The sequence below is a fragment of the Haplochromis burtoni genome, unplaced genomic scaffold (assembly GCF_018398535.1).
Source record: "Haplochromis burtoni strain Fernald_Lab_line unplaced genomic scaffold, NCSU_Asbu1 Contig_211, whole genome shotgun sequence".
NCBI classification, from domain to species: Eukaryota; Metazoa; Chordata; class Actinopteri; order Cichliformes; family Cichlidae; genus Haplochromis; species Haplochromis burtoni.
The window spans coordinates 788393-812024 of NW_024582572.1; the positions used below are offsets into that span (position 1 = coordinate 788393).

General features: G+C 46.5%; 2 protein-coding genes across 3 annotated transcripts; one reads left to right on the forward strand and one right to left on the reverse strand.

Moving 5' to 3' along the window:
- The first annotated feature begins 32 nt into the window (after positions 1 to 32).
- usp11 (ubiquitin specific peptidase 11) lies at positions 33 to 16456 on the forward strand. The gene is made up of 21 exons (XM_005936610.3): positions 33 to 313; positions 3393 to 3502; positions 3581 to 3711; positions 4714 to 4831; positions 5781 to 5926; positions 6120 to 6181; positions 6662 to 6761; positions 8353 to 8526; positions 9324 to 9482; positions 9626 to 9850; positions 10036 to 10119; positions 10396 to 10490; positions 10568 to 10771; positions 10856 to 10956; positions 11191 to 11685; positions 12064 to 12134; positions 12528 to 12640; positions 13566 to 13715; positions 13801 to 13916; positions 13989 to 14077; positions 14234 to 16456. Exons 1-21 carry the CDS (start codon positions 204 to 206, stop codon positions 14414 to 14416), a joined length of 3036 nt encoding a protein of 1011 aa, XP_005936672.1. The 5' UTR covers positions 33 to 203; the 3' UTR covers positions 14417 to 16456.
- A 674-nt stretch (positions 16457 to 17130) lies between these two features.
- On the reverse strand, positions 17131 to 23120 carry zgc:86609 (TMCO1/EMC3 family protein). Of its 2 annotated transcripts, none has more exons than XM_005936611.2 (9): positions 23031 to 23120; positions 22092 to 22289; positions 21342 to 21399; positions 20901 to 20994; positions 20133 to 20237; positions 19884 to 19965; positions 19467 to 19546; positions 19313 to 19395; positions 17131 to 17893 (listed from the first exon to the last, which is right to left on the reverse strand). In XM_005936611.2, the coding sequence occupies exons 2-9, from the start codon at positions 22244 to 22246 to the stop codon at positions 17768 to 17770; spliced, it is 783 nt and encodes a 260-aa protein (XP_005936673.1). In that variant the 5' UTR covers positions 22247 to 22289; positions 23031 to 23120; the 3' UTR covers positions 17131 to 17767. The 2 variants fall into 2 exon arrangements, with proteins under 2 accessions (XP_005936673.1, XP_005936674.1); XM_005936612.3 differs by lacking the exon at positions 23031 to 23120 and adding an exon at positions 22704 to 23014.
- Positions 23121 to 23632: the final 512 nt, after the last annotated feature.

A 23632-nucleotide genomic window follows, 5' to 3' on the forward strand; every position in this document is an offset into this window, starting at 1 on the left:
GGTGACTCCGGGGTAGTTCGCGCGTCTCCTGCCGGAATTCGTCATCGTCCGGGTCTGAGCCGTTTCCTACTTCCGCAAACAGAGGGCTGCGAGCTTCCCCGTTTATCGGCAGATCAATGCGGCGGCGGACTTCTGCTTCTCATTTCCTGGCTCTCTTTAACATTTCCGACACCTCTGACATTTATGAGTGATTGATCGGCGTCATGACGGCCAACAGCCGCTGCTCCGCCGCGGAGTCCCCGGGCCTGGAGACCCAGCGACGTGAGATCGAGTCTCTTCTACGGGAGTGCGAGCTCCGCGCTGGGGAGAGCTGGTGAGAGTCCGACCGCCTCTCCGCTCCACACATACACACACACACACACACACACACAGATAAACACGGTGACAGGGCTAACGATTATCTCCACACGGGTAACGCTGCTAAACGGTGATTAACCGCTTTAACTGTGGGGTGGAGCAGCTTTGGTGTGGCTGCTGGAGTTTTTCTGGGACGGTTTAACGGCTCAATGCTACGTGTTAGCCGTGTTAGCTTATGCTAAGCAGGCAGACGTTGCTCTGACCTAGCATGCGCTGTTAACGTTAGCCTGTCGACCAGCTGTCTCCGGTGAGGCGTTCAGGGTCGCCTCGTATCCCCCGGATCGTGTTTTTATTTATCACCGAAGCGAGCCGGTTTCAGTCCCAGTTTATTCTCCTCTGGGCGACCTCCTGCTCATTTAGGAGTTGGAATGCAGAGCAGGGCCGCCAGTAAATATTTTCAGTTTCATTTTCCAGTGAAGAAGGAAAGATTTAACACTCTGTCACGACTGAAAGTGAAATAGAAAAATATGATTGAAACATTATCAGCAGGAATGATATTTGTAAATCAGCTGATCAGTCAGCTCTTCATCAGACCGGCTTTTCAAAATAGTCTAATTAGTTCGTGAAATAGTGACAATCTATAATTTATTAACCTGTTTGTGGACTCTGAGTTTTCATCTGTCTGGTCTCATATATACCGATCTCTGTCCACTTACTCACAGTTAATATTTTGCCCTTTTAAAAGGAAAGAAAGTTCCAGTGAATTAGCTTTAACACCCAGGTGAGGTGAGGTGAGGACACGAGGCAGGAGTCTTTGTGGACTGTGATGTTCACAGAAGACATTGTGATTTGAAAGACAAGTGGCTGAGCTTAAGGTGCTCAGATCTTCACAAGGAGTGAGCAGGATGGGCGGGAGTGGAAATGAGTACACAAGCTCAAAGTTAGAGAGGCATGGTTGCGATGGTTTGGACACGTGCAGAGGAGGGATAGTAGTCATACTGGACAAAGGATGGTGAAGACAGAGCTTCCAGGCAGGAGGAAAAGGGGAAGACCTCAGAGAAGATTGATAGATGTAGTGAAGCAGGACATACAGGTGTGACAGAGGAGGATGCTCAGAGGTGGGATGGGGTGGGCAGGAGGCAGATGATCTGCTGTGGTGATCCCTTGTTAGGGGCCGACTCCACAGTGTAGTGGTTCAGACCGTTTGTGCACACAGCAGGAAACACAATTCCCTCTGGTGCCCACGAGGAGCAGCTGGAAGTAGCTTTATTTCTACGTTTTAGGCATTAAAAAGAACTTGGGTAGGCTATCATCACACATCCACGACAGTTTGTTTTTTCCTTGTTTGCTCGGTGAGATTAGATTTGACTGCACAAACAGGAGAAGCGTGCAAAGTCCACACCATGAAAACGTCTTGTTTCAGCCAAGTGAACTTAGCTGAGCAGAGAGTAAAAGCAGCGTTAAATGTTATTACTGCGTTTTTATTTTTCACCTTTTCTGGATGGATAACTCTTCAGAGTTATTTCAAACTTCAGCAGACACTGAAGGATTCAGCGCTGTGTGAGTGCAGCCTTTATTAAACCCGGCAAGTCTTTGAAAACACGTTTTTATTTCAAGTTATTTCATTTGTAAAAAGTTTTCAGTGAAATATTGTTTTATTAAAACATTTAAAAGACGATGACGGTCAGTGAGAATTCTGCTGCGATCACAGAAAGTACCTTTAAAGGGAAACTCGGTGTGTTTACGGGTGCAGCGAGCTGCTGATTAACTGAGATGCTGATTGACAACGGCTGCATCAGACATGCGACAGGAAATAAACAATAAAATCCAGACGCTGGTTAGAACACGCCCCTCATCCCTTCACACTTGAAAAAACCCGACTTCAGGGTCTCAGAAGCAGAAGCACCGTGACTCTGCAGGTTTGCAGCGCTGCAGCGTCAGACGTCACCGGGATTTACTTTCTGTTCAGTATTCAAATAAATCACAAAGCAGGCCAGCGGCTGCTCACAGGTTTACAGTGAGGCCATCCAGGCTGACAGTTTGATGCCTCTGTTTGGAGCTTTTGCTCACATTTACACCTGCAGGAGATCAGCCACAGATGGAAAATTATTTATCCATACAAGAAAGTGCCAGCTACATTTTTTATGAAGCGTCAGCAGGCAAAGCGGTTTTCTGTCAAACAGGAATAAAAGAATAATGAGTCCTTAAAAGCAGAACAGCACAGAGACCGAGCGCTGCAGTCTAACCTCTGAGGACTGATGCTGCGGTGGATTTTCATTCCAATCCAAACCATCAGATTTATTAACGCCTGCCACTGTGACGCTTCCTGCTCTGCTGCTTTGGTTTTAGCAGCTTTGGTTTCACATCTAATTTTGGAGCAGGTCGTGTCTCTGCTGCAGCTTCAAATATGACAGAAAGTCTCTGGTTTGATGAAAACAGGTTAGAAATGTGGGATCATGAAGTGGTGACTACGTTAAGCTCCGGCTTTTGCTTCTGGCCACAAAGAAAGCAGAAGAAATGCCAAACGTTAAGATCACCATGAATTTATTTTAGCAAAACATCCGATATTTGCTGCTTGTGGCGTCTCAGGAGCAGCGATGTCACACCAATGTGAACTGTTTACGGTGATTTATGTAATCTGTTCTTGATTTCACATTAGTGTGATTTCCCAGCCTGCTGCTTTTGTTTGGACTGTTCTTAAAAAGCAAATCCACTAAAATAAAACCGTGACAGAGAAATAATGTCTCTGACACATCATCCTGTCACCTCATTTTTAGGCAAAAATAATGAAAATAACGACTTATTTAAAGGTTTTGGTGCCTTCATCAGGATATTTTGGGGGTTTCCACATTTTGGTTGAAGAAAACAAATGATCAGCAGCCACTTTGTTTCTTTGTTTTGTTTATCAGGTATTAACTGATTATTTAAGTAATTCTTACTCCCATTCCTGGCAGTAATCTCAGGTAAGACGTCGATTCATTCGTGTTCGGCTGATTTGTTAGCGGTAAAGTTTATGATGGAGGCAGCAGTGTTTTATGAATGTGTCTCAAAGAGCAGTGTAATAATGTGTGTGTGTGTGTGTGTGTGTGTTGTAGGTATGTGGTAGATCGCCGCTGGTTTGACCAATGGAAGGAGTTTGTGGAGACTGGAGATCAGAACTCGACGTCTTTCCCGGGTCAGATCGACAACGCGGAGCTGTTCGAGGGTCAGTTACGCTTCGTTTGCTTCAGCGAGACACAAAACGATTTGTTTCCTTGAGCGAAGTGTCGTGTCCTGCTTTCAGATCTGGACTCGTACCACCTGAAGGATCGTCTGGTGGAGGACGAGGACTTTGTGCTGGTGCCGGCAGAGGCGTGGCACAAGCTGCTGTCTTGGTACGGCATGGTGGACGATCAGCCGCCGCTAGAACGCAAGGTAACGTCACCACGTCGCCGCGCGGTACCCTGAGTCCAGAATGAGAGCGGAGAGTTTTTGTTGGTGAGGGTTTGAAACGCATAACAATGAAAAACCTCCCCTGATGTAAATCTGGCTGCTCTCGCCTTCAAGGCGTCTCCTCGCACGGCTCTGGGCTGCTTGTAGTCTGGCTGCTGTGTTTACATCACTTCCTGGAATCCCTGTTTTGCATCTCTTTCTCACATCTGAGCGCCGCCGTCAGACTGAGGATCAGTGCTGACCCCCGAGGGCGGAGCAGCAGGGCAGGAACGTCACCGTGATCGTCACTCTCTCTGTTTCTCGTCCTCCGACTGTCAACGAGTTTTCCTGTAATCTCGTGAGAAAGGACGAGTCTTTTAAGCAAAACTAGTATGAGCTTGTCACTGATATGACGGGTGGAATAAAATGAAATGATACAGAAACAAGAGGGCGAATGAAAACGTTGACTTTTTTATTAAGCGGCCGGGATAACAGACTCGTGACATGCTCTCTTTTCCTGGTGAAGTTTGCGCATCGTTTTCATGTGACTTCCACGTAAATTCAGATATTTTAAATCATGATGGTCCCGATCCGTCCTTAGGCAAACATTTGTCTGCACGCCATCAGCGTCTTTGTTCGCTACGTGACAGATCTGGCAAATTTGTCTGTTGACTGAAATAAAACTTCACGATGAAGACTCGTGTTTCTGATGAGAAGCAGCAGCAGCAGCCAGAGCTGCACGAGGAGGCGAGGAACAGCAGCGAGCAGAGAGCTTTATGGGCAGAGCCGTGAACTTTTACCATAATGAGTCTGCTGGCAGCCACGCTGTGGTGAGCCGACCCTCAACTGGTGACAGGAGGAAAGTCCCCGCAAAGTAAATCATTCGCTTGTGTGAAGCATTGGTTTAATGTTGGATCAAAGGGTAGGAAGCAATATTAGTAATGGTTATGGCTCAGACAGGTTAGCGTAGTGACAACTGTGTGTGTCTGTGTGTGTGTGTGTCAGGTGGTGGACCTGCCCAGCACTCTGAAGGTGGAGGTTTACCCCATCGAGATCTTCCTCTGCCTCCACAGCAACATGGAGAACGCCGTCACCACAAAGTTCAGCCGAACCGACAGCATACGTGAGTCCGTCTGTAGCTTTGTGTGTCGGCGAGGTTAATGCTAACGAGAGGAGAGGTTCACGTTTAATCGGCCTTTTCTCTCCCTAAAGACAAAAATGCTTCGTAGTTTAGTTACTTTCCCAGACTTTCTAAACCACACTCGTCCAAACCTGCCGGCTGCCGGTGCATCCATGTCATCCAGGTGACGGCATGTGGCAGATTACATGCACAGGAGCGGCTTCACACCGCGTGACGCAACAGAAACACAAACAAAGGCGGCAGACAGGGTTTGGAAACGAGTGAATAACCACCTGGTAACAATGAGCCGATAAAGCTCAGGCTACCCAACCTGTTCTCAACCAACTAGCTGTGAAGGGGAGCTGCTGTCAGTTCATTAAGAGGTTACCTGTTTAGGTAAGGAGAAGGCGGGACCTGCTTTACATGTGAGCTCATTTTCTTTTTATGAATCAGATTCAGTTTTAGAGCAAATTTGACAGCAGCAGCTGTGAAGCTGTGTGATAAATACATATATACAGTGATAAAGAGGTCACTGCTTAGTTACTTATTACTGAGGAAAACTGAAGCCTGTGAAAGGTCGTCTCTCTACAAACGAATAACTCAGAAAGATTTAAAGACTAAACCTGATGACATTCACTCATGAAACTTCACCTGAGGACAGATTCCTCCGTCACCACATACAAAGTCACGCTGCGCTGCAGTTTGTTGGGTCGCAGCATTAATTAAAGGAAGTTCAACTTCCGCGGCGTTGCAGAGTTCTCGCATCAGTTTCAGTGCTGTGGTCTCTCTGTTTCACGAGCAGGAAGGGGGCAGTTCATCACGAGCGTCGTGTTAACACGTGTTCGTCTTTATGTTAACAGGAAGCTGATGTCAGGGGCAGAATATGTTCCCCTGAGGGTTCGCGAACAGCTGTTTCAAACACGGTGCTTCGTGTGTGTGTGTGTGTGTGTAGACTCGATCCAGAAGGCGATATGTCAGGCCTTCTCGGTACCTCCGGGCTCAGAGTGCCGCCTGTGGATGAAGAGTTCGGACAGCAGCTGCGAGCGTCTTAGGAACGTGCACATGAGCGTGCTGGACGCCTGCGTGAGCTCGGGGATGGTGAGCATGACGCTACAGTCTTAACGTCGCTGTGTGTGGAATAATTCTCCTCATAGCACCACTCTAAAATAACAAGCTGTCCACCTCAGAGATAAGCTGGAACATGCCTGTGTGTGTGTGTGTGTGTGTGTGTGTGTGTGTGTGTGTGTGTGTGTGGTGTGGGCGTGTGCGTGCGTGCGTGTGTGTGTGCCAGACGGTGATCATGGAGACGAGGAATGCAGACGGCACCTGGCCGAGCTCCAGGCCTCAGATCATGTAAGCGCACTCGCCTCTCGTCGCTGTCATCGTTCTCCACGTTCCGTCGTCTCGGCTTTTCTTCACCTGCTTACTTTGAGTTTTTTTGCAGGAATTTTTTTCTTGTTCCTTTTTTTATTTGTCATTTCCTCATCTTTGATTTCACCTCTTCCTGTTTGGAGAAGTTGCGTGATACCATCACCATCGTGATGTTTGTCTGTCGCTCTCTCACACACCAGATGTCACAAAAAGTGTTAAAATGCTTCCTTCATTGACTCGACTGTTGATCTGAATGATGAAATGTTAGGACAGCTGTGCGCTTTAATGAATTCAGCTGGTCCGAGCATGTTTCAGCTGACTTTCCCACATATTTGGTCAGCTGACCCTTTGTTTTGGTTTCCTGTTCAAGAGCAAAAAGGCGTTTCTGTCACCGTAACGCTGCTCAGGTGTTGTAAATGCTCCCGTGTGCGAGTCTGCGGCTGACTCTGTTCTCGATTGCAGGAGGAACTCTGTGGAGGAGCAGGACTCGTACAGAGGGCAGCCGGGCGTCTGCGGCCTCACCAACCTGGGCAACACCTGCTTCATGAACTCAGCGTTACAGGTTTAAACTGATCTTTTTTACTTTGGTTGCTACACCAGACACATGGATCATGTGACAGAGAGAGATGTCACATGGCTGAGCAGGTGACATCCATCAGGGCGGGGCCTGGGTTGGACTCCAGCCGGGACCACTGACACAAATACCTGATACTTGCGAGTGTCAGTCAGGAAGTGCAGTCCAGACCATTAGCACCATTTGTATGAATGCAAACCCAGCGCTGACGATGTTGCTGCGTCGAACATGAATGAAAACAGGACGCTGTGATTCACAAACCTTTTGTTTTTATCTTCTGCTGTAACCAAATATGTGTTTTTGTGATTTTACACGGCGTCCCGACGTGTTCTGTTTTTATTAAGTATGCAGTGACTTGTTGGTCGTGGCAGAGGCTGCAGGTTTCTTCCTGTTCAAAGGGAGTTTTTCCTTCCCACTGTCGCCAAAGTGCTCACAGGGGGTCATATGACTGTTGGGTTTTTCTCTGTATGTGTTATTGTAGGGTCGACCGTACAGTGCAATGAGGCGACTGTTGTTGTGATTTGACGCTGTATAAATAGAATGATTTGAACTAGTTCAGTTTGTAATTGGACATTAGACGCTTTTCTTCTTCTTCCAACTTGTGGTTTGTCGTTTGTGCTACGGTCCCGCTCGACTAGAGAACCAGATTAGAAGACTTCATTGTCATTCATAAAGGTACGTTTGGTGTTTTTTGTTAGACTGAAGCTTGTTTTCATTTTGGCGCCTTCAGTGAGAGACGTTTGCTTCTCTTTCACTCGTCACTCTGACTGCAGCTCGAACGCCGACACGTGTGAGCTGCTCGACACTGAAATGATGCATTTGGCAGTTCAGGTACTGTTGAACATGTGCAGGGTGTGAACCTCAGAATAAAGCGCAGGGTTCGTCCAGACATGTGTAACTGTCTAAATATGGCACAGACTGTATGTTTTAGTTGTTTTGTAAAATAGTCACATAAAGGTTTTCTGCATTTCCTGGCAGAGCAGAGGTGAAATGCTGCAGCGTCTTCCTCCCTGTGTCTGATCCCTCTCGCTCTGTAATTATGTTGCTCTGACGCCGAGCTTTGTGAAGGAAATCCCTGGTTCATCAGAACTCGAGGACATTTGTGCATCTTTGAAGTTCTCTAACTGGATTTTAGCAGTTTGTTTCGCAGCGAGTCATGAAACCTGCTCGGTGCATAATTAACACCTGTGTGGTGTCAGTGTTGCTCCTTGGATTTCACTTGGAGCTGAGCTTCGGTTTAATATTCACTGAAAACATCACTTCATGCACGAGAACACTTTAACGTTTTAATCAGATGACGTCACTGCAGCGTGCTCTGACCAGGCGGCAGCAGCAACGTTCTTGTGTAAAATAATAAAAGCAAACAGTCGTCCATCTCTGTGTAGTTTTATCCCCGGACTAAAGGATCTTTGCAGAACTCGCGGTTCAAACGGTTTTCCTCTGGCCCTCGAACTCCTCAGTTTATCCTCGGGCTTAAGCAACTGTTTCAGCTCCTCCCCCCTTAAGCTAACTCTGTTCTGATTGGCTGCCCATCACTAACAGATGTGTAGTAACTCCTCGTGTCCTCGTCTCTCTGCAGTGTCTGAGTAACACCCCGCCCCTGACGGAGTACTTCCTGCAGAACTCCTATGTGGATGAGCTGAACTTCACCAACCCTCTGGGAATGAAGGGAGAGATCGCCGAGGCCTACGCCGACGTCATCAAGCAGATGTGGTCAGGGAGGCATTACTCTGTGGTGCCGCGCGTCTTCAAGGTAGCCGCACGTTACGCTGACAGGTGTCCCGTTACACTCGGGTGTGTTTCACCCGTCGAGCCAAACAAACACACTGACATACCCTAAAGCTGAGGCTGCGACGCGTCGTCCAGAAGAGCCGGAGTTTGTGACTCGGCACGACAGAAATGACACAAACTGACCTGAAAACATTTTAAATGAACATTTTTAAGTGTGATTACATTTACACAGGAAACTAAAACAGATATAAACACAGACTTTATTATCCCACCTATAGCAGCAGGAGGAAATGTGAAATTAGAGATTTAGTAGAAAACTTTTGTCTCTATTTTGTTCCCCATTGAAGGAAATGTCATGAAATCCCAAATAAACTAAACTATCAATGCAAAACAGAAAAACTCAAAAAGTAAATGCATAAATTCAGTGAAGTGAAAGCCTTCAGGCTCAAATGCTTTATTTTCATGTCCCAAAACTTCTCTGCTACTCTCAGTGTTTTACAGAGCACATAAATATCTAAATATATACTAAAGGACGTGTGCACATATATTAGTAGGCTGATGTTTCTGCAACTAAACTAAAACTTGAAAAATGAAACGTTAACATCCCAAATGTACTGAAGGAAGAGCAGAAAGCTACAAACGTAGAAATGCTTCTTGAATTTACTTCTTCTTCTTTACTTAAGTAAATTGTTGTACATTTACATGCAGTGGTGTTGGGCGTAGGTGAGAGACTGGGGGCAGGGAGTAATCTCAGTCTGTGCGGCAGAAGCTTCGGTCTGACTGAAGTGGTACGTTTCCCTGCTTCCTGTTTGTGTGCAGACGAAGGTGGGCCACTTTGCGTCTCAGTTTCTGGGCTACCAGCAGCACGACAGTCAGGAGCTGCTGTCCTTCCTGCTGGACGGGCTGCACGAAGACCTGAACAGAGTCAAAAACAAAGAGTACATCGAGCTGCGGGACGCCGATGGGCGTCAGGACCAGGTGAGCGGTGCCAGAGCAAAGGCGTGTGATGGGCTTCATTTCACTTCCTGTCTTTAAATTTCACCTTTCAGTCATTTTCTATGTTTGAAAGCGTCTTCGTTGGTTTTAGCTGTGATCAATTCAGCTCCTGTTTAATCTGACAGGAAGTGGCGGAGGAGGCGTGGCGTAACCACCTTCGGCGGAACGACTCTGTGATCGTCGACACTTTTCACGGCCTCTTCAAGTCCACGCTGGTCTGTCCAGAGTGCCACAAGGTTTCTGTGACCTTTGACCCATTCTGCTACCTGAGCGTCCCGCTTCCTGTCAGCAAGGAGCGTGTCATGGAGGTGTTCTTCGTCTCCCTGGACCCGTACGCCAAACCTGTCCAGGTAACCGCTCATCACTGACCGTGGTCGTGTACGTCTCTGCAGTCACACTGAATAAATGTTTCTGGTCTTTGGTTCTCCTCTTATCTATAATTTCCCCCAGGGATCAATAAAGTATTCTGATTCTGATTCTGATTATCCAGGAAAATTCTAACTTCTGTGTTGTGTGTGCGTGTGTGTGTCTGCAGCATCGTGTTGTGGTTCCTAAAGCAGGAAAAGTGTCCGACCTCTGCTCAGCTCTGTCAGAGATGACCAGCGTGCCGCCCACTCAGGTCAGTGTGTGTTCAGAAGGTTTCGGTTCGGTTAAACACACTTTTAACCTAAACTGAAGATTGTGATCACGTGCAGATCAAAAGTGGTTTCACTGGCTGCACATTAATCCAGCCTTTGTATGTTTCTGGCTTCAGTTTGTAACGTGTGAACTCTGTCAGGGCAGCTTGGCACGACTCAGTTCAAAATAATCCTTCTTTATCTTACACTGGGCCTCATTTCATCCTGTATGAAGCAGACTGTCCCTTAAAGCTCCTCCCCCTGACTTTGTGTTCCAGATGGTGGTCGCTGATGTCTTCAATCATCGTTTCTACAAGATCTACAACATGGGCGAAAGTCTGAGCGCCATTCTCGACCGAGACGACATCTTTGTGTAAGGAAAAAAAATCAGTCCTCTAATGACCAAACACAAAAGCCTTTCTGTGACTCACCTGCTGAACCCGTGTTCAGGTACGAGCTGAGCGTGCTGGAGGAGCAGCCTGAGGAGCAGGTGCTGCTGGCGCTCTACCTGAGAGAGCGCTCGCACTACAGAGACTACGGCTCGGGCGGCGGCTCGTACGGCACGTCGCTATTCGGACACCCGCTGCTGCTCAACGTGCCGCGCAGCAGCTGCAGCCAGGAGGCGCTCTACAACCTGTTCCTGCAGAGACTGGCGTGAGCAGAACGCACACACAAACGCACGCACGCACAGTTTTTGAATATACTGAGTTTTGCTGGGCGGTGTCGCTGTGTGTGCAGGCGCTACGTGCGACTGCCTGATCCGTCTGAGGAGTTGGAGGAAGAGGAGGAAGATGATGAAGAGGAGCTGTACAAGACTCAGACCAACGGCATCAGTGATGGTATAAATCTTTACTTTCTGGTTCTGAGGTCTGATGCTGCCTTTCGTTTCATGTTGTCATAAACGTATTTGTTTGGCTCCTGCAGTGTTTTTTTTAACTTTTCCTCGAGCAAATATAAAAAACGCTGACACAACGACACAACGACACAACGACACAACGCGTTCGTGCGCTTTTCACACGTTTTATCTGGGCTGAGTGAGCTCTGCAGCTGCTGCTTTTGTGTTGTTTTCTCAGATGACGAGCAGGAGGAAGTGGAGCCTGCTGGCCCGTCCCAGACCGATTACTCCTGCGGTGACGCGACCCCCAACAGGAAATCAGACGGCGACACAACAGAGCCACAGGCTGAGGAGAACCACATTCAGCCTTTACCGGACCACGGAGACCCCGGTGAGAACAGTAACGGCTCCCAGAGCCAGACGGAGCCATGCTGCAGCCGAGACGCCAACAGCGCCGATGACATGGACCCCGGCGAGCAGTCGAGCGGTCCCGCAGGAGCCGACCGCAGCTCAAAACCTCCAGCGGAGCAGCCTCATGAGCCAACCGAGGAAGAAAATGAAGAAGACAAGCAGGAGGAGGCGTGCTCTCCCAGCCCGCCAGCCAATGAGCATCCGGCTAAGAGGAGGGCGTGTCACGTCAGGAGGAAGCGTCTGTTCAGCATCCAGGCGGTCAACTCCAACGGGACGACCGAGAGGGGGATGGGAGAGGGAGGAAGCGCCGTGTCCTTCAGCTGTGAGTGTGAACGCACAAACACAACCTCTGTGACATCACACTGATGTCACTCATCAGTGCGATGATGATGATGAAAGAGCTTCACAGACGGATGACAATGAATCAGAATAAAATGAAAACATCTGAGTGGAGCCATTTGCTGCCCCTCAGTTCAACCTTCAAGTAAGCTTTCTTCTGATTGGCTGCCTCTGCTAAACAGTAGGTTTGAACAGCAGATGGGCGGAGCACAGCTTTCGGCTGATGGGGATTATTGGTAGTTACTGGAAACTTGAACCATGCTTAACATGGATCAGTGCAGCAGGAGAAGCATGTTATCAGACGATGTCACATCCTGTCGTCAGCGTATCAGCGTAGCTCACGCTTCCTTTGTCTCTGCAGCTCAGCCCTACGTGGCCATCGACTGGGAGCCTGACATGAAGAAGAGATTCTACAACGAGAACGAGGCTGAGGTCAGCGCCAACATTTAACCCTCGATAAAGCACAGCCTGTATGTAACACATTCACAGGGCGTGTTCTGAACAACTGAGGGTCATGTGTTCAAATACAAGTGGCACTGAGTGGGTCACAAAAACAACATGACCTTATCTGTTGGTTCATTTAGAGACTGATCTGAATTATCTGGTGTTTGGACAGTGGTTTAAACAGAGGCTCTAAACATCCAGGGTACAAGAACAGCATCCCTGTAACATCTTAACAGGCTGAGCGGTTTGAGGACGTAATTTAACACACAGGTGCAAACAGAAGGACTCTGACTGCGATGAAACCTGAATGACAGACGTTTAACACTCATTTGTCCTCTTGCACCTCTGACATTAAAATCTGTCTTTCCTCCTCCTGTGTAGAAGTACGTGAAGCATGCCAGCATGGAGGTCCCTCAGCAGCACATGACTGTTCAGCTGCAGCAGTGCATCGAGCTGTTCACCACTGTAGAGACGCTGGAGGAGGAGAACCCATGGTAACACACACAGACACAGTAGTGAGAGTCTGAGGAGAGCTGACCACACTGTGAGAAACCAGTGAGAAGTAAACTGGGGGACAAGCTCGATTAAAAGACTAAATACTCTGAAGGTTTCACCTGTTTCAGGTAAAGACCAGCACGAAACATCTGCGTCTGTAACGTCCAGATCCAGGGTGGAGCTTCTGTCCCGAGTTTGAAAAGCAGATGTCGTCCACGTTTTCATTTCAGTGGTGGTAATTTAAGCTGCTGTGGTGCTGGGTGATCGACCTCGCCCAGTGCCCTCTAGTGGTAGCCCTGGAGTCACATCACACTTTCAGTGCAGTCAACAAAAAGTGTGGGCATGCTTCAAGGTTTTACATTCATCAACATGTAAAATCTGATGAACTGACATGCTGGGCGGCATGGTGGTGCAGCGGGTAGCATGGCTGCCTCACAGCAGGTCCTGAGCTTGAATCCAGTCGGGGTTCTCCCCGATTACTCCGGCGTCCTCCTGCCTCCTGCTTGATTAACCCAGCAGCGGCGTCCCCGGCATGATGAGATATTTTGTTTGCTGTTGTTTTGCTTCTTTGACTGAATGATGAAAACCTTTCATTCAAAGCAGCAAAATCTATCAGCAAAATAACACTCAGCTGTAGTTTAGTGGTAAGACTACACGCCTTCGCAGCAGGAGTCGCAAGTTTGATTCCCATCCGGTATTGAAAAAGGGTCCTGGCTAGACGCCCCGTGCTTAAAAAAAACAACAACCCCTGAATGTCGCGGCTACATCTGCAGCCTGTCCGCAGTTGGGACACAAGCATTTCACTACATGTTCAGTATATGTTGTACTGCGTATGTGACAAATACAATTTGTATTGTATTAAAAACCTTTACACTGCACAGCTTTACTGCAGATACTCACATCTGCTCCGTGTGTGCGCTTCAGGTACTGTCCGGTGTGTAAGAAGCACCAGCTGGCCACGAAGAAGCTGGATCTCTGGTCTCTGCCAGAGGTTCTCATCATCCACCTCAAGAGGTTCTCCTACACCAAGTTCACCAGAGAGAAGCTTGACAGCATTGTGGAGTTCCCCCTCAGGTACGCGCACGCACGCACGCACGCACGCACTCACTCACTCTGATGGAGGAGTCGCACACTGAAAGCTGACGTGTTCATGTTACAGAGACCTCGACTTTTCCGGCTTCCTCCTGAGGAAGACTCTCTCCAGTGAGGAGCCTCCGAGCCGCTATGACCTCATCGCCGTGTCCAATCACTACGGAGGCCTCAGAGATGGACATTGTAAGTTTGTCGTTCATGTTGTGGTCAGCGATTTGTTTGTCGCATGACTTTAACCATCACGTGTTTCTGCAGACACCACCTATGCGAAGAACAAGGACAACGGTCAGTGGTATTACTTTGACGACAGTAAAGTGACCTACGCCACAGAGGACCAGATCGTGGTCAGTACCCCCGCCCCCACGCTCTCTCGCACACACCTGTTCAGTCAGATTTCACTCTGATCTTGTCACCTGACTAACGATCGTTGGAAGCAGCAGCGCGTTGTCTTTATTTGAATCACACCAACGTAATGTTTGTCTGCGTCTCTCCTCCCACAGACCAACGCTGCCTACGTTTTGTTCTACCAGCGACAGGACAAGATCAGAAAACCCACACTGCCCGCCCCCAACACAGGCCCCACCTCCTCCAGCCAGACGTCCAGTGACACTGCTTCCTGCAAAGACGACGAGGATGCCGCAGAGCTGGGCGCCGCCTCCAGCATCACTATGGAAACAGAATGATTGAGTAATTTGGTTTTCTCCATCAGAGCAGCCTTTTCTTTAGTTTTCGTCTTTATTTTTTTAGAATTCTCAGTCTATTTATTTTTTTAATTTTATGGTGACGACACTTGAACTTCCTCTAACGACGTCTCTTCATTCCAAGTTACCAAAAGCAGGAAAAAGCACATCAGCAGGTGGAGCTCGCAGCTCCTCCTCTGCTCCTCCTCCTTCACCGTGAACGCTCGACACTCAGGTAGTTTGGTGCACAAAGACTGAAGGTGACGTTTGCTGGAGGGCGGAGCTTAAACTCACACCTGAATACAGAAAAGCAGTCTGCTTCCTGCTTCAGGGAGGAACTGAACTCTGGCATTTAAGCTCTGACTGTTCACATTTATAAGTTCATCTCCTCTTGACTCAGTTTTTGTAATCTGACATTCAAACGTTTGAAAAGCTGTTTAATTAAAATCATTTGAATTTTTCTGGATGTCTGATGCTCGTCCAGGTTGGGAAGACCAAACTCCAGATTAGCGCGCATTCAGAAGACTCTTTGGCCAATCAGCAGCAGTTCTGCAGTCAGCTGACTTTTTCTTTTCCTTAAACTGTATATAAAAGACAGACAGTCTCATTATAATCATGAGCGAGGCTTAAACAGCGACTCATCGAGCAGCGTTTAGTGAGGCCACAGAAAGTCGCCCCCTGGTGGTCGTTAGAGGGCCGATTTAAAATACCAGCATTAGTTTCACTTTCACACATCTGTTTTATTTCTGCGGTCATGCCACCGTCTGCGAGATTTACCACTAACAGAGGTCAGAGGTCACCGCACACTTTCACCTGCACTGAGGTCATTCCAGTTCATGTTTTTTCCCCTCTTTACATCAACAAACACGATGCCGACGGGCGCCGACAAACGTGCCCACCAGCATTCGTTTATCTGGGGTAAACCTCGCAGACGCTCATGCGTCAGCTGACTGAAGAGGCCGCGCTGAGAGCAGACGAGTTCACGTTCACATTGTTGCATTTTCTACATTCAAAGTTTTTACAATTATTCAAGCTGAGCGAGTTCGAAAAGCCAGTTTCTCGTAGCAAATGTTTGAGGCAGAAATGAAATGATAAAAGTTTTTAAAGTCATCTTCCTAAGACACGTTTAGGAAACGAGCACAGAGATGGTTTCAGTTAAAGCCTTAATTCGCGAGCAGCTCAAACCTGCGACGACCTTTTGTATTTGCTGTAAAGTGTTCGCAGATGCACTGATTACAGCTTTGAGTCTAAAACAGGCCAGTCTTTTCTTAAGTTGTTGATTTCACAGCGAGTTCATGCTGAATCTGATTTAACAGAACTAACGATGATCAGACTGACTTTATGATATTAATGCAGTGATTTTTTTTATTGTAAGCGCCTGTAAAAACGCCATCCTCTGAACTAAAGGACTGAAGTTTGTTTTTCCCTCCGAGTTTCGATTCGTCCTGAAGCGCAAACATTTGTTGATCTGACATCGTTTAAAAATCCAGCTCTGAACTGCAGCTCAACGTCGACCTACGACAGATAAAACTATTAAATACTAATCCATAAAGCACAGTTTTACTTCCTTATTTCTTCTTTCTAAACAGGCACGCCTCAGTCGCTCGCTGAAGGGGGTTGTGGGTAATCAGAGGATCAAACAAAGCTGTCAGGGATGAGAAATGAATTTTTCTCTGTATATTTTGGTCGTTTTGTTTCGGGTATTTATTGTTTTAATGGAATAATTGCAGCTGTCACATGACTACAGGTGGTGTGGGACATTTTTCGTATTTATACGCAAACCTTTGATTCAGGCTGAAAACACAGGACGGGTGTGCGCGTGCAGAGGCGGGCGCAGAGCGAGCTGCTCACTGATTTTTAAACCAGCGCTGTGTACAGTATTTTTGTATTGTAAGTAATGTAAGATTAATATGATCATTCCTGGGTGGAGCAGCAGGGAGGCTTGGGGTGATTTCTTTCTTTGGTCTTCCTGTCAAATATCAGATGAGAATATTTTATTGTACTTCAATCTTTTGATATGAATAAAACACGATTATTACCAGACATCCAGTTTTTCTGTACTCTTGGCTTCTGTCTCGTTATTTTAGCTTTAATTGCGTGTGTGACGAGGAGGACGCGCTCACACATCGTACAGGAGACGCATCCGTTTTTAAAATGACCACAGCTGAACGAGAAGTAGAACCAAGTTATCAGCTAAGGCGAGCTTACTGCACGGAGCACGAGGCGCACAGACACACACTCATCAGTGCTCCATAACAACCACACCAAACCCCGAAGTTCACTCAGCACATCTGGAGCTCAGACTTCTGTAAACAGCACAGCAGCCGTATGATTGGTCAGATTATTAAAACAACACAAAGACATGCACGACTCAGACGTTCAAATAGGCCACGCCCCTAAATTTGAGCTTTACTAAAAATTTAAATTGATCTCAAAACATCCAGACACCAAAAACTGTCAACATGTTTGCTTCATGTGAACCTTTAACACGGGGACTCACTGCTGGAGCCTCTAGTGGACATTTGGGGAATTGCAGTTCTTTTTGCAGGCTTTGTTTCACTGACAGTCTTTTACCTTCCTCCACCCGTGTGTGGAGCCACACTGAATGTGTTCCCACCACCACTGAAACAGACTCAGCTTACCAGGTAAAAGCAGAAAAACAAAGGTCGGCAGACTCAGGAATGAAGAGCTGAATGATGAAAGGATGAGAAATGTGGTTAGTTGTGATGGCACCTTTATTTCACTCACTCCATGCGTCACACCACAGCATACAGAGGTACATCCAAAACGTCCTGCGGGACGACATGAAGCCTTCGCCCGCTTCGTCCTGTTGTAAACGTTCCAGCCGTTTTTTTTAAAACGATGCTTCGGTTTCCAGCGTTGCTCCGGAGAAACGTTTCAGATCTCGGCAGGTGCTCAGCCTGCCGGTGTGGAGGATTTTAAAGCTCCGATCTGTGTCCTAAGTCGCTACTTCCTGTGTAATGGATTTGGACTTGAATCGCTGAATTTAGATGTAAAAATGTGTAACTTAAACACCCACGACACAAACATCATTTCAAAGTAAAATCTCAAGTACAAATAAAATCTTTTCTTTTAGATTTTTCTCAAATATAAACTAACAACAACCCAGGGAAGATCCGGAGCCCGGCTGGAACTCCAGGAAACGTACAAAAGCTGAGAGTGAGCGAAGCGCCCGGGGCAGCAAAGAGACGATTTCAGAGGCAGCTCCATAAAAATAATTCTCTGTGTTTAAATCCTGCACTGTGAAAACTATCCCGGAGCCTTCAGGACAGACTGAGGGGAGAGCAGGGCGGTTCAGGAACACCCCCGGGATTCCAGCGCGTCCTCGTGGTCCTAGAATACAGCAGACTTGTCCTGGCTGAAGAAGCCCCCAAAGTTTAGGTCTTTGGACATCAGCTCCTCCTCCACGTTCTCCAGCGCCCACTTATGTTCCACGACCTCCAGCGCCTCCCACTCGCTCTGAATCAACAACAGGGACACGAGTCGCAGCATTTAACTCCACAGTGACGATCACTTTGTCTCAACAGAGCTTATCTTTATATTTTTACTGTAGTGACATTTTTGCAGCATTTTACGTTTTTAAAAAAAATAATAAAGACTAGATGATAGTTTATTAAATTTTAATGAAATTTGCAGATTGTTTCGGTGAAGTTTAATAAACTCCTTGCTATCTAAAATATAACAGAACACAAACTCTGGAGCATCTCACACTTCTGATGATCAGCTGTCTGCTTGACGTTTATTCAGCTGTGTAAAAACTATAACTATAACCGATTTACTCAGGAACAAATAAAATACTAAAAAAAGCCAAACAATAACACTTTGAAGTTATCTAAGTGACTCATATATCATGTTTAACCTGAGTAGGAAAGATTGCGGTGGGTTTGAAAACGATGTGCCGGGAGGCCGGTGCTGTCACGGCGCTAGTGACCTAGCCCCCGGCTAGCTATCGAGCTAGTGAGTAACAGACGTCTCCGAAAACGTCGGAGCGCTTTTGAAAATATGCGGTGTCCTGATAAACTGAGCAGATATTTGAGGTTTACACAGCTACATTCTCGCCTGAAAATATGTTAAATGTTTATTTTGTGACCCAGAAAGAATAATAAGAGTAATATTAAAACTAACTAGCTGCCGCCATTGTTGGAAACTGAGCTGGGCTGCGCTATGAATTCTGGGACACAGCTGCTTCTTCTTCAGGGTTTAACGGCAGCTGGCATCCTTGTACATGCAGTGCTGCCATCTTCTGTTTCAGTGCGCTATTACACTCTTAAATCCTGCTATTATTCCTGCGTCTCTCAGGATCTTACAAAGCTTCAAACGACACGTCAACTATTAAATCAGTCGTCGACGATTTTGATAGTCGACTAATCGTGGCAGCCCTAGTGCTGACTGATATTAATCTTTAATAGGGCTGTCAAAACTGAGAGCAAATAACACAACGTGCCCTCCGCTTAGTTTAATTGGTCACATGACTGCATCACATGACTAAAATGTGTCTTCGTTTTTGAAAAGGCTCCGTTTTCGCTGTCCACACTGCAACGTGAAAAATGGCATTTTCAAATGTATCCGCTTTGGAGAGCGTTTTCAAAACGCTGCGTTTTCCTCGACCGAAAACGCCGTCTCAGTGTGGACGGGAGGCCAAAACGGGGAGAAAAAGATGCGTTTTCAAACGAAAACGTATTAGTGTGGACAGGCCTGATCCTCAGGCTTCACTTTAAATGGGAGTTACTGGTTACTGGGAGGATGAAGCTTTGCCCCCACACAAAGTTTAGTGTGGTCACAAACAAACGCTGTTATTCTTTCATAATTCATGTTTCACTTTGGAGAGGAAACAGACAATCAAAGCAGCATTTTTGTGCAGTTGTGTGTAAATGTCACCTTGAAGGCCTTGTTGGGGTCAGGGGGCATCGCCATGGCAGCGCCTGTCATCTGGTCCTGCATGATCCGGGACTGGTCAGCAGCTGAGAGGGAACGCCGGCGTTAGTCCGTGAAAGGAAACAGAGCTGAGCTTTACGAGAAAGTGAAACCTCACCGTTATCCTGACCCAGAATCAGGCTGTACATGCTCCTCAGCCCGAACACGTTCAGGAAGTACCAGGACGCCGAGCTCACCCTGCAACATCAAATCACGTGACTTTAAAGAAGCTGCATGTCAGGAAGTAAGATGACTCAGATTCAGCTGCTCCGGGAAGGAAGGAAAATACTCCTTCATGAAACTCACAAATAAACTTTCATCACATTTCATTCACACATCAAGGCCAAAGCAACAGACTGTAAATAAAAGACAGATGTATGTCCTGTTTGATGCTTTTGAAACTGAATAAAAATGAACTGAACTGTTTCTACGCTGCGGATTACAGCGGTAAATGTTTGCACTCTGATCTCTGCTGTGCTGCATTCACGGTCTGCTGAGCAGCTTGTGCGTTTCAGTGTTCAAGTTGAGTTTTTACCATGAGGCATCCAGCGAGAGCAGGTCGATCCCTCTCTGCAACATTGGCTTGAACCTCAGCGTTAACGGGAACGGCACCTTAGCTGTGAAAAAAACATCGGGAACCAGTGAGACGAGTCGAACCTGCTGGGCGCCGCTTTGTTTACAGATGTGATTGTAGTGATGCGCATACGTGTCAGGTATCTAACAGCGCTCACAGATCATTCCTAAACTGTGTGTGTGTCATACATCAGGATGTGGACAAACTCACTAATGACGAATCCAGAGAAAGCCCAGTTGATCCATCCACCAATCACAATCATGGGCAGGACGTTGGTCAAGTTTCCCTTCATCATGTCTACCATCATGCTAGAGTCTGCAACAAACAACAGGCTCAGAGCACGGCTCCACTGACGGATAAAAACATCCAGATTGTTTCACCTGCAGTGAGATGAGGAGCGTGTTCCCTCCTCATCTCACTGCAGGTGTTTCCATAAAGTTTAACGTCCAGGTGTGCGTAAAGGAGACTTATGAGGCTGATTTCCATCCAAAGATTATAACCACACTGTGACTGAAGGAAGCCTAAAACAATACACATCTGTTGTAAACGGACGTATTTATCTGGGTTAAAGGAAAAAACAAAACATGGAAAAAAAGCTACACGTTTACAAACTTGTCAACTGATTAAGAGCAAAGTAAACGAGCTACAGACGTCTGAGGTGATCCATCCACAGCACGAGGTTCGTTAATGCTTCTCCCTATGCAGACGTCCCGATCCTGAGCTTAATGCCCACTGCGAGTTCACAGGCTGCAGTATCACAGTGAGAATTTAACACCTGAGCTTACAGACTGAACACGAACAGAGCAGCTAAACCATTTCTGAGGGACTCGCATCTGTTTAGAAACCACGAGACAAAGAACTGAGGCGCGTTAAAGACGAGAACCAAAGAGAAACATTTACACCCTCCAACAGATCATCAGTTAGTTCACACAGGCAGACCTGGTTATAATGAAGGGACGATCATGTGTTCAAACACACCTGTCATGGGGTTCTTGGGGACAACCTTCCTCTTGGCCTTCTTGAAGAAGCCGGTCTCGGCGTCGTTGAAGTAATGTTTCCTCATGGCGAAGGACTAAACCAGCGGAGACACTTCACTCAGCGAGTTTTACACTTCATGCACTCACAGTCAGACTGTGACATTTAAACACAGCTGATTATTTAAAGGATGACTTTTTTAATGTCTGTAACTTCTAACAGAACAGTCTGTGGTTACTTTGCAGACAGACAAACATCCGCTGCTCTTCATCAGAAGTAAATACGATTTACACATGATGCATGGAATAATGACCCACAGAATAAAGAATACGGAGGATGTACTGAGGGGAAATTTGACGCCCTGAAGCACAGGGTGTAAATGTATTAATATGTAATATTTTAGGATAAAGGTCAAATTCTACCTTAAACCGAAGGGGCTCTCACCTGTCGGGGAATGTACTTTCCGTTCTCTCTGAGGATGCGGCTGCGCATGAGCACCTGGCTGAACAGAAACATGAACACGGGAGCAGTTAGGGTACGATGCTGCCCGGGGCGCCACTTTCACTTCAGACACACAAGATGACTGCGAGGAGAGCTCAATCAGGGATCATAACAGGTCAGATATAAGCTGAGCACCTGAAGCCAAACAGTGTTAACTTCAAACATTTTTTAGAAGTTCTTCTTGTCGACCGGTCTGATAAGTAAACATGGACATAATACACAATAAAGGATCCTGTAAACAGACACGGCTTAAGTTTTCTTATGAGTCCAAACACAGCAGCTCTATCAAAGCTTCTTAACTGCGTAAAAACGAGGTAAAAGGTAACGATGGACTCCCTCCCTCCCTCTGTTCTTTGTTACTCCCTCGACCAGTGAACGCAGCACGGGTCAAGCTGCGTCTGGGTCCTGACACATTGTTGATCTGCAGCTTATGTAATGGTAATACTTGCCAGCTAAAAGGGAAACAGGTTCACCATGACCTCTGTGAAAAACAACACAACAAAACCCCCAAAACCTTTTACTGCCGAGGGGTGAAAAAAAGAAGAAGAGGTGAAAATTCCAATATATGTGATCAGGATGCTCAGCGAGTCGCAATAATACTCTTACGTGACTGATAGTGCAATATAATTGTATTACTAAATCTCTCTAAAAAAAGAAAAACAAACCTCTGCGTGTGTGTGCTCTCAGACTCACCTATCAGAGACCTGCTCCAGGTTGACTTTCTTGTCGCTGTGGAGCAGCTGGGTGACATAGTGTCGGATGACCCCAACAAAGAAGGTGACGAACACGATGGGCAGGACCACCCACATCCGAATGCTGGAGTCCAGCAGGAGCTCCGGACCGGCCATCGCTCTCTATTTAACCCACGATCCAAGGACAGACAGGGAGGCGCTGAGGAAGGTGTACCGGACAGTTTGGAGGAGGAAGTACAACATGAAGTGATGCTCAGTGTTAAATCATTTTACTAAATTATGAAAACCTGAACCTCAGCATGCAGAAATAAAGTCTCTCCATAGTATCTGAAGGCTCAACAGTTCTTATTTTATCAGCATGAACTATGACACACATGTGAACACATGCTGAGCTGCTCTCTCCTGGTTTATTTCAAAATAAGAGCCTGGAGAGAATGAGCAGAGGGTATTTTTACCCCGACAATAGCACGATACAGCGGCTGAAAGCTTCTGCACATCACCGCGCTTCCGTGATCGACACTTCACTAATAAGCCTTCTTGTTGGAGGACAATGATTACAAATCGCTCCGACTCCTAAATTAAATTGTGTGAATTAAATCCGCCGCTGACCTACCGGCAGCTGAAACGTCACGATAACTGCTGTTTCCTTTAACGGAGCTAAGAGGTGCTAACTACACGAACCCGTTACTGACCGCTGACCTCTGCTCATTCATCGCTCAGCGGCTACAGTTAGCATTAGCCCGGTGCAAACTAAACGCAAAGACAGCTAAAGGTGCTAGCTTGCTAACTCAGCGGGTTACTCGTGTTAAATCTTCAGCTTTAAATGAGCGTTTGTACAAAGTGACAGCTTCTGCGGCCGCACAGGTGAGTTTAACAAGTCCACCAGGTCACCACTGCGTGAAAATAATCTGTAATTTATGTTGAAATGACCGTAACTCACCACATTTATGAACTTTGTTAAACAACCTGCACACGCGCAGGAGTTAGAAGAAGAACTTCCGGTTTACCGGAAACGGAAGATTATTATTTTATATTTTCAAAATCAATTAAAAAAAAATTAATTCAATAAATCACATAAAATTGAAAACATTTTTTTAACATTTTCATTAAAATGTTAAAAGAATGAATCATTCTGGAAAAATGGGCCAGACTGAGATATTTAGATAAAGTTGAAGGTTGTTGAAAGAATAAAAAATATAAACTGCTCAAAAATAAATAAATACAATAAGAGAACAAAACATTTTATGATGTTGTTTTCCACTAAGCGTTGTTAAAACCTTTTGTTCTCAACAAATTACACAGTGCATTTCTGTAACGCTTGAATATTTATCAAGAGCCGATATGAGCAGTACATAATGCTTGATGCAAAGTTGTAATCGGTCGATTGTTTCTTTGCTGTAACAATGCTTCCCGCATGTAAAAACCTGTTTACTTCCCCTTAAATGGCGCCATATTTGTGAGGATGGTGCATGTGTGGGTTGAGCAGCAGTGTTGAGTTTGTGGGTTGCACCCATGAAAAACACATCTTCCCTGCCACAAATG

What these genes read in the sequence shown, in the direction of transcription:
- usp11 (XM_005936610.3), top strand. Translation starts at nt 204, where the DNA reads ATGACGGCCAACAGCCGCTGCTCCGCCGCGGAGTCCCCGGGCCTGGAG. An exon ending in AAGCGCCGTGTCCTTCAGCT is followed by an intron (nt 11,686 to 12,063) that starts GTGAGTGTGAAC and finishes TTGTCTCTGCAG; the next exon opens with CTCAGCCCTACGTGGCCATC. An exon ending in ACAACGAGAACGAGGCTGAG is followed by an intron (nt 12,135 to 12,527) that starts GTCAGCGCCAAC and finishes CCTCCTGTGTAG; the next exon opens with AAGTACGTGAAGCATGCCAG.
- zgc:86609 (XM_005936611.2), bottom strand. Translation starts at nt 22,246, where the DNA reads ATGGCCGGTCCGGAGCTCCTGCTGGACTCCAGCATTCGGATGTGGGTG. An exon ending in CTGGAGCAGGTCTCTGATAG is followed by an intron (nt 21,400 to 22,091) that starts GTGAGTCTGAGA and finishes GTTTCTGTTCAG; the next exon opens with CCAGGTGCTCATGCGCAGCC. An exon ending in TTTCTCTGGATTCGTCATTA is followed by an intron (nt 19,966 to 20,132) that starts GTGAGTTTGTCC and finishes TTTTTTTCACAG; the next exon opens with CTAAGGTGCCGTTCCCGTTA.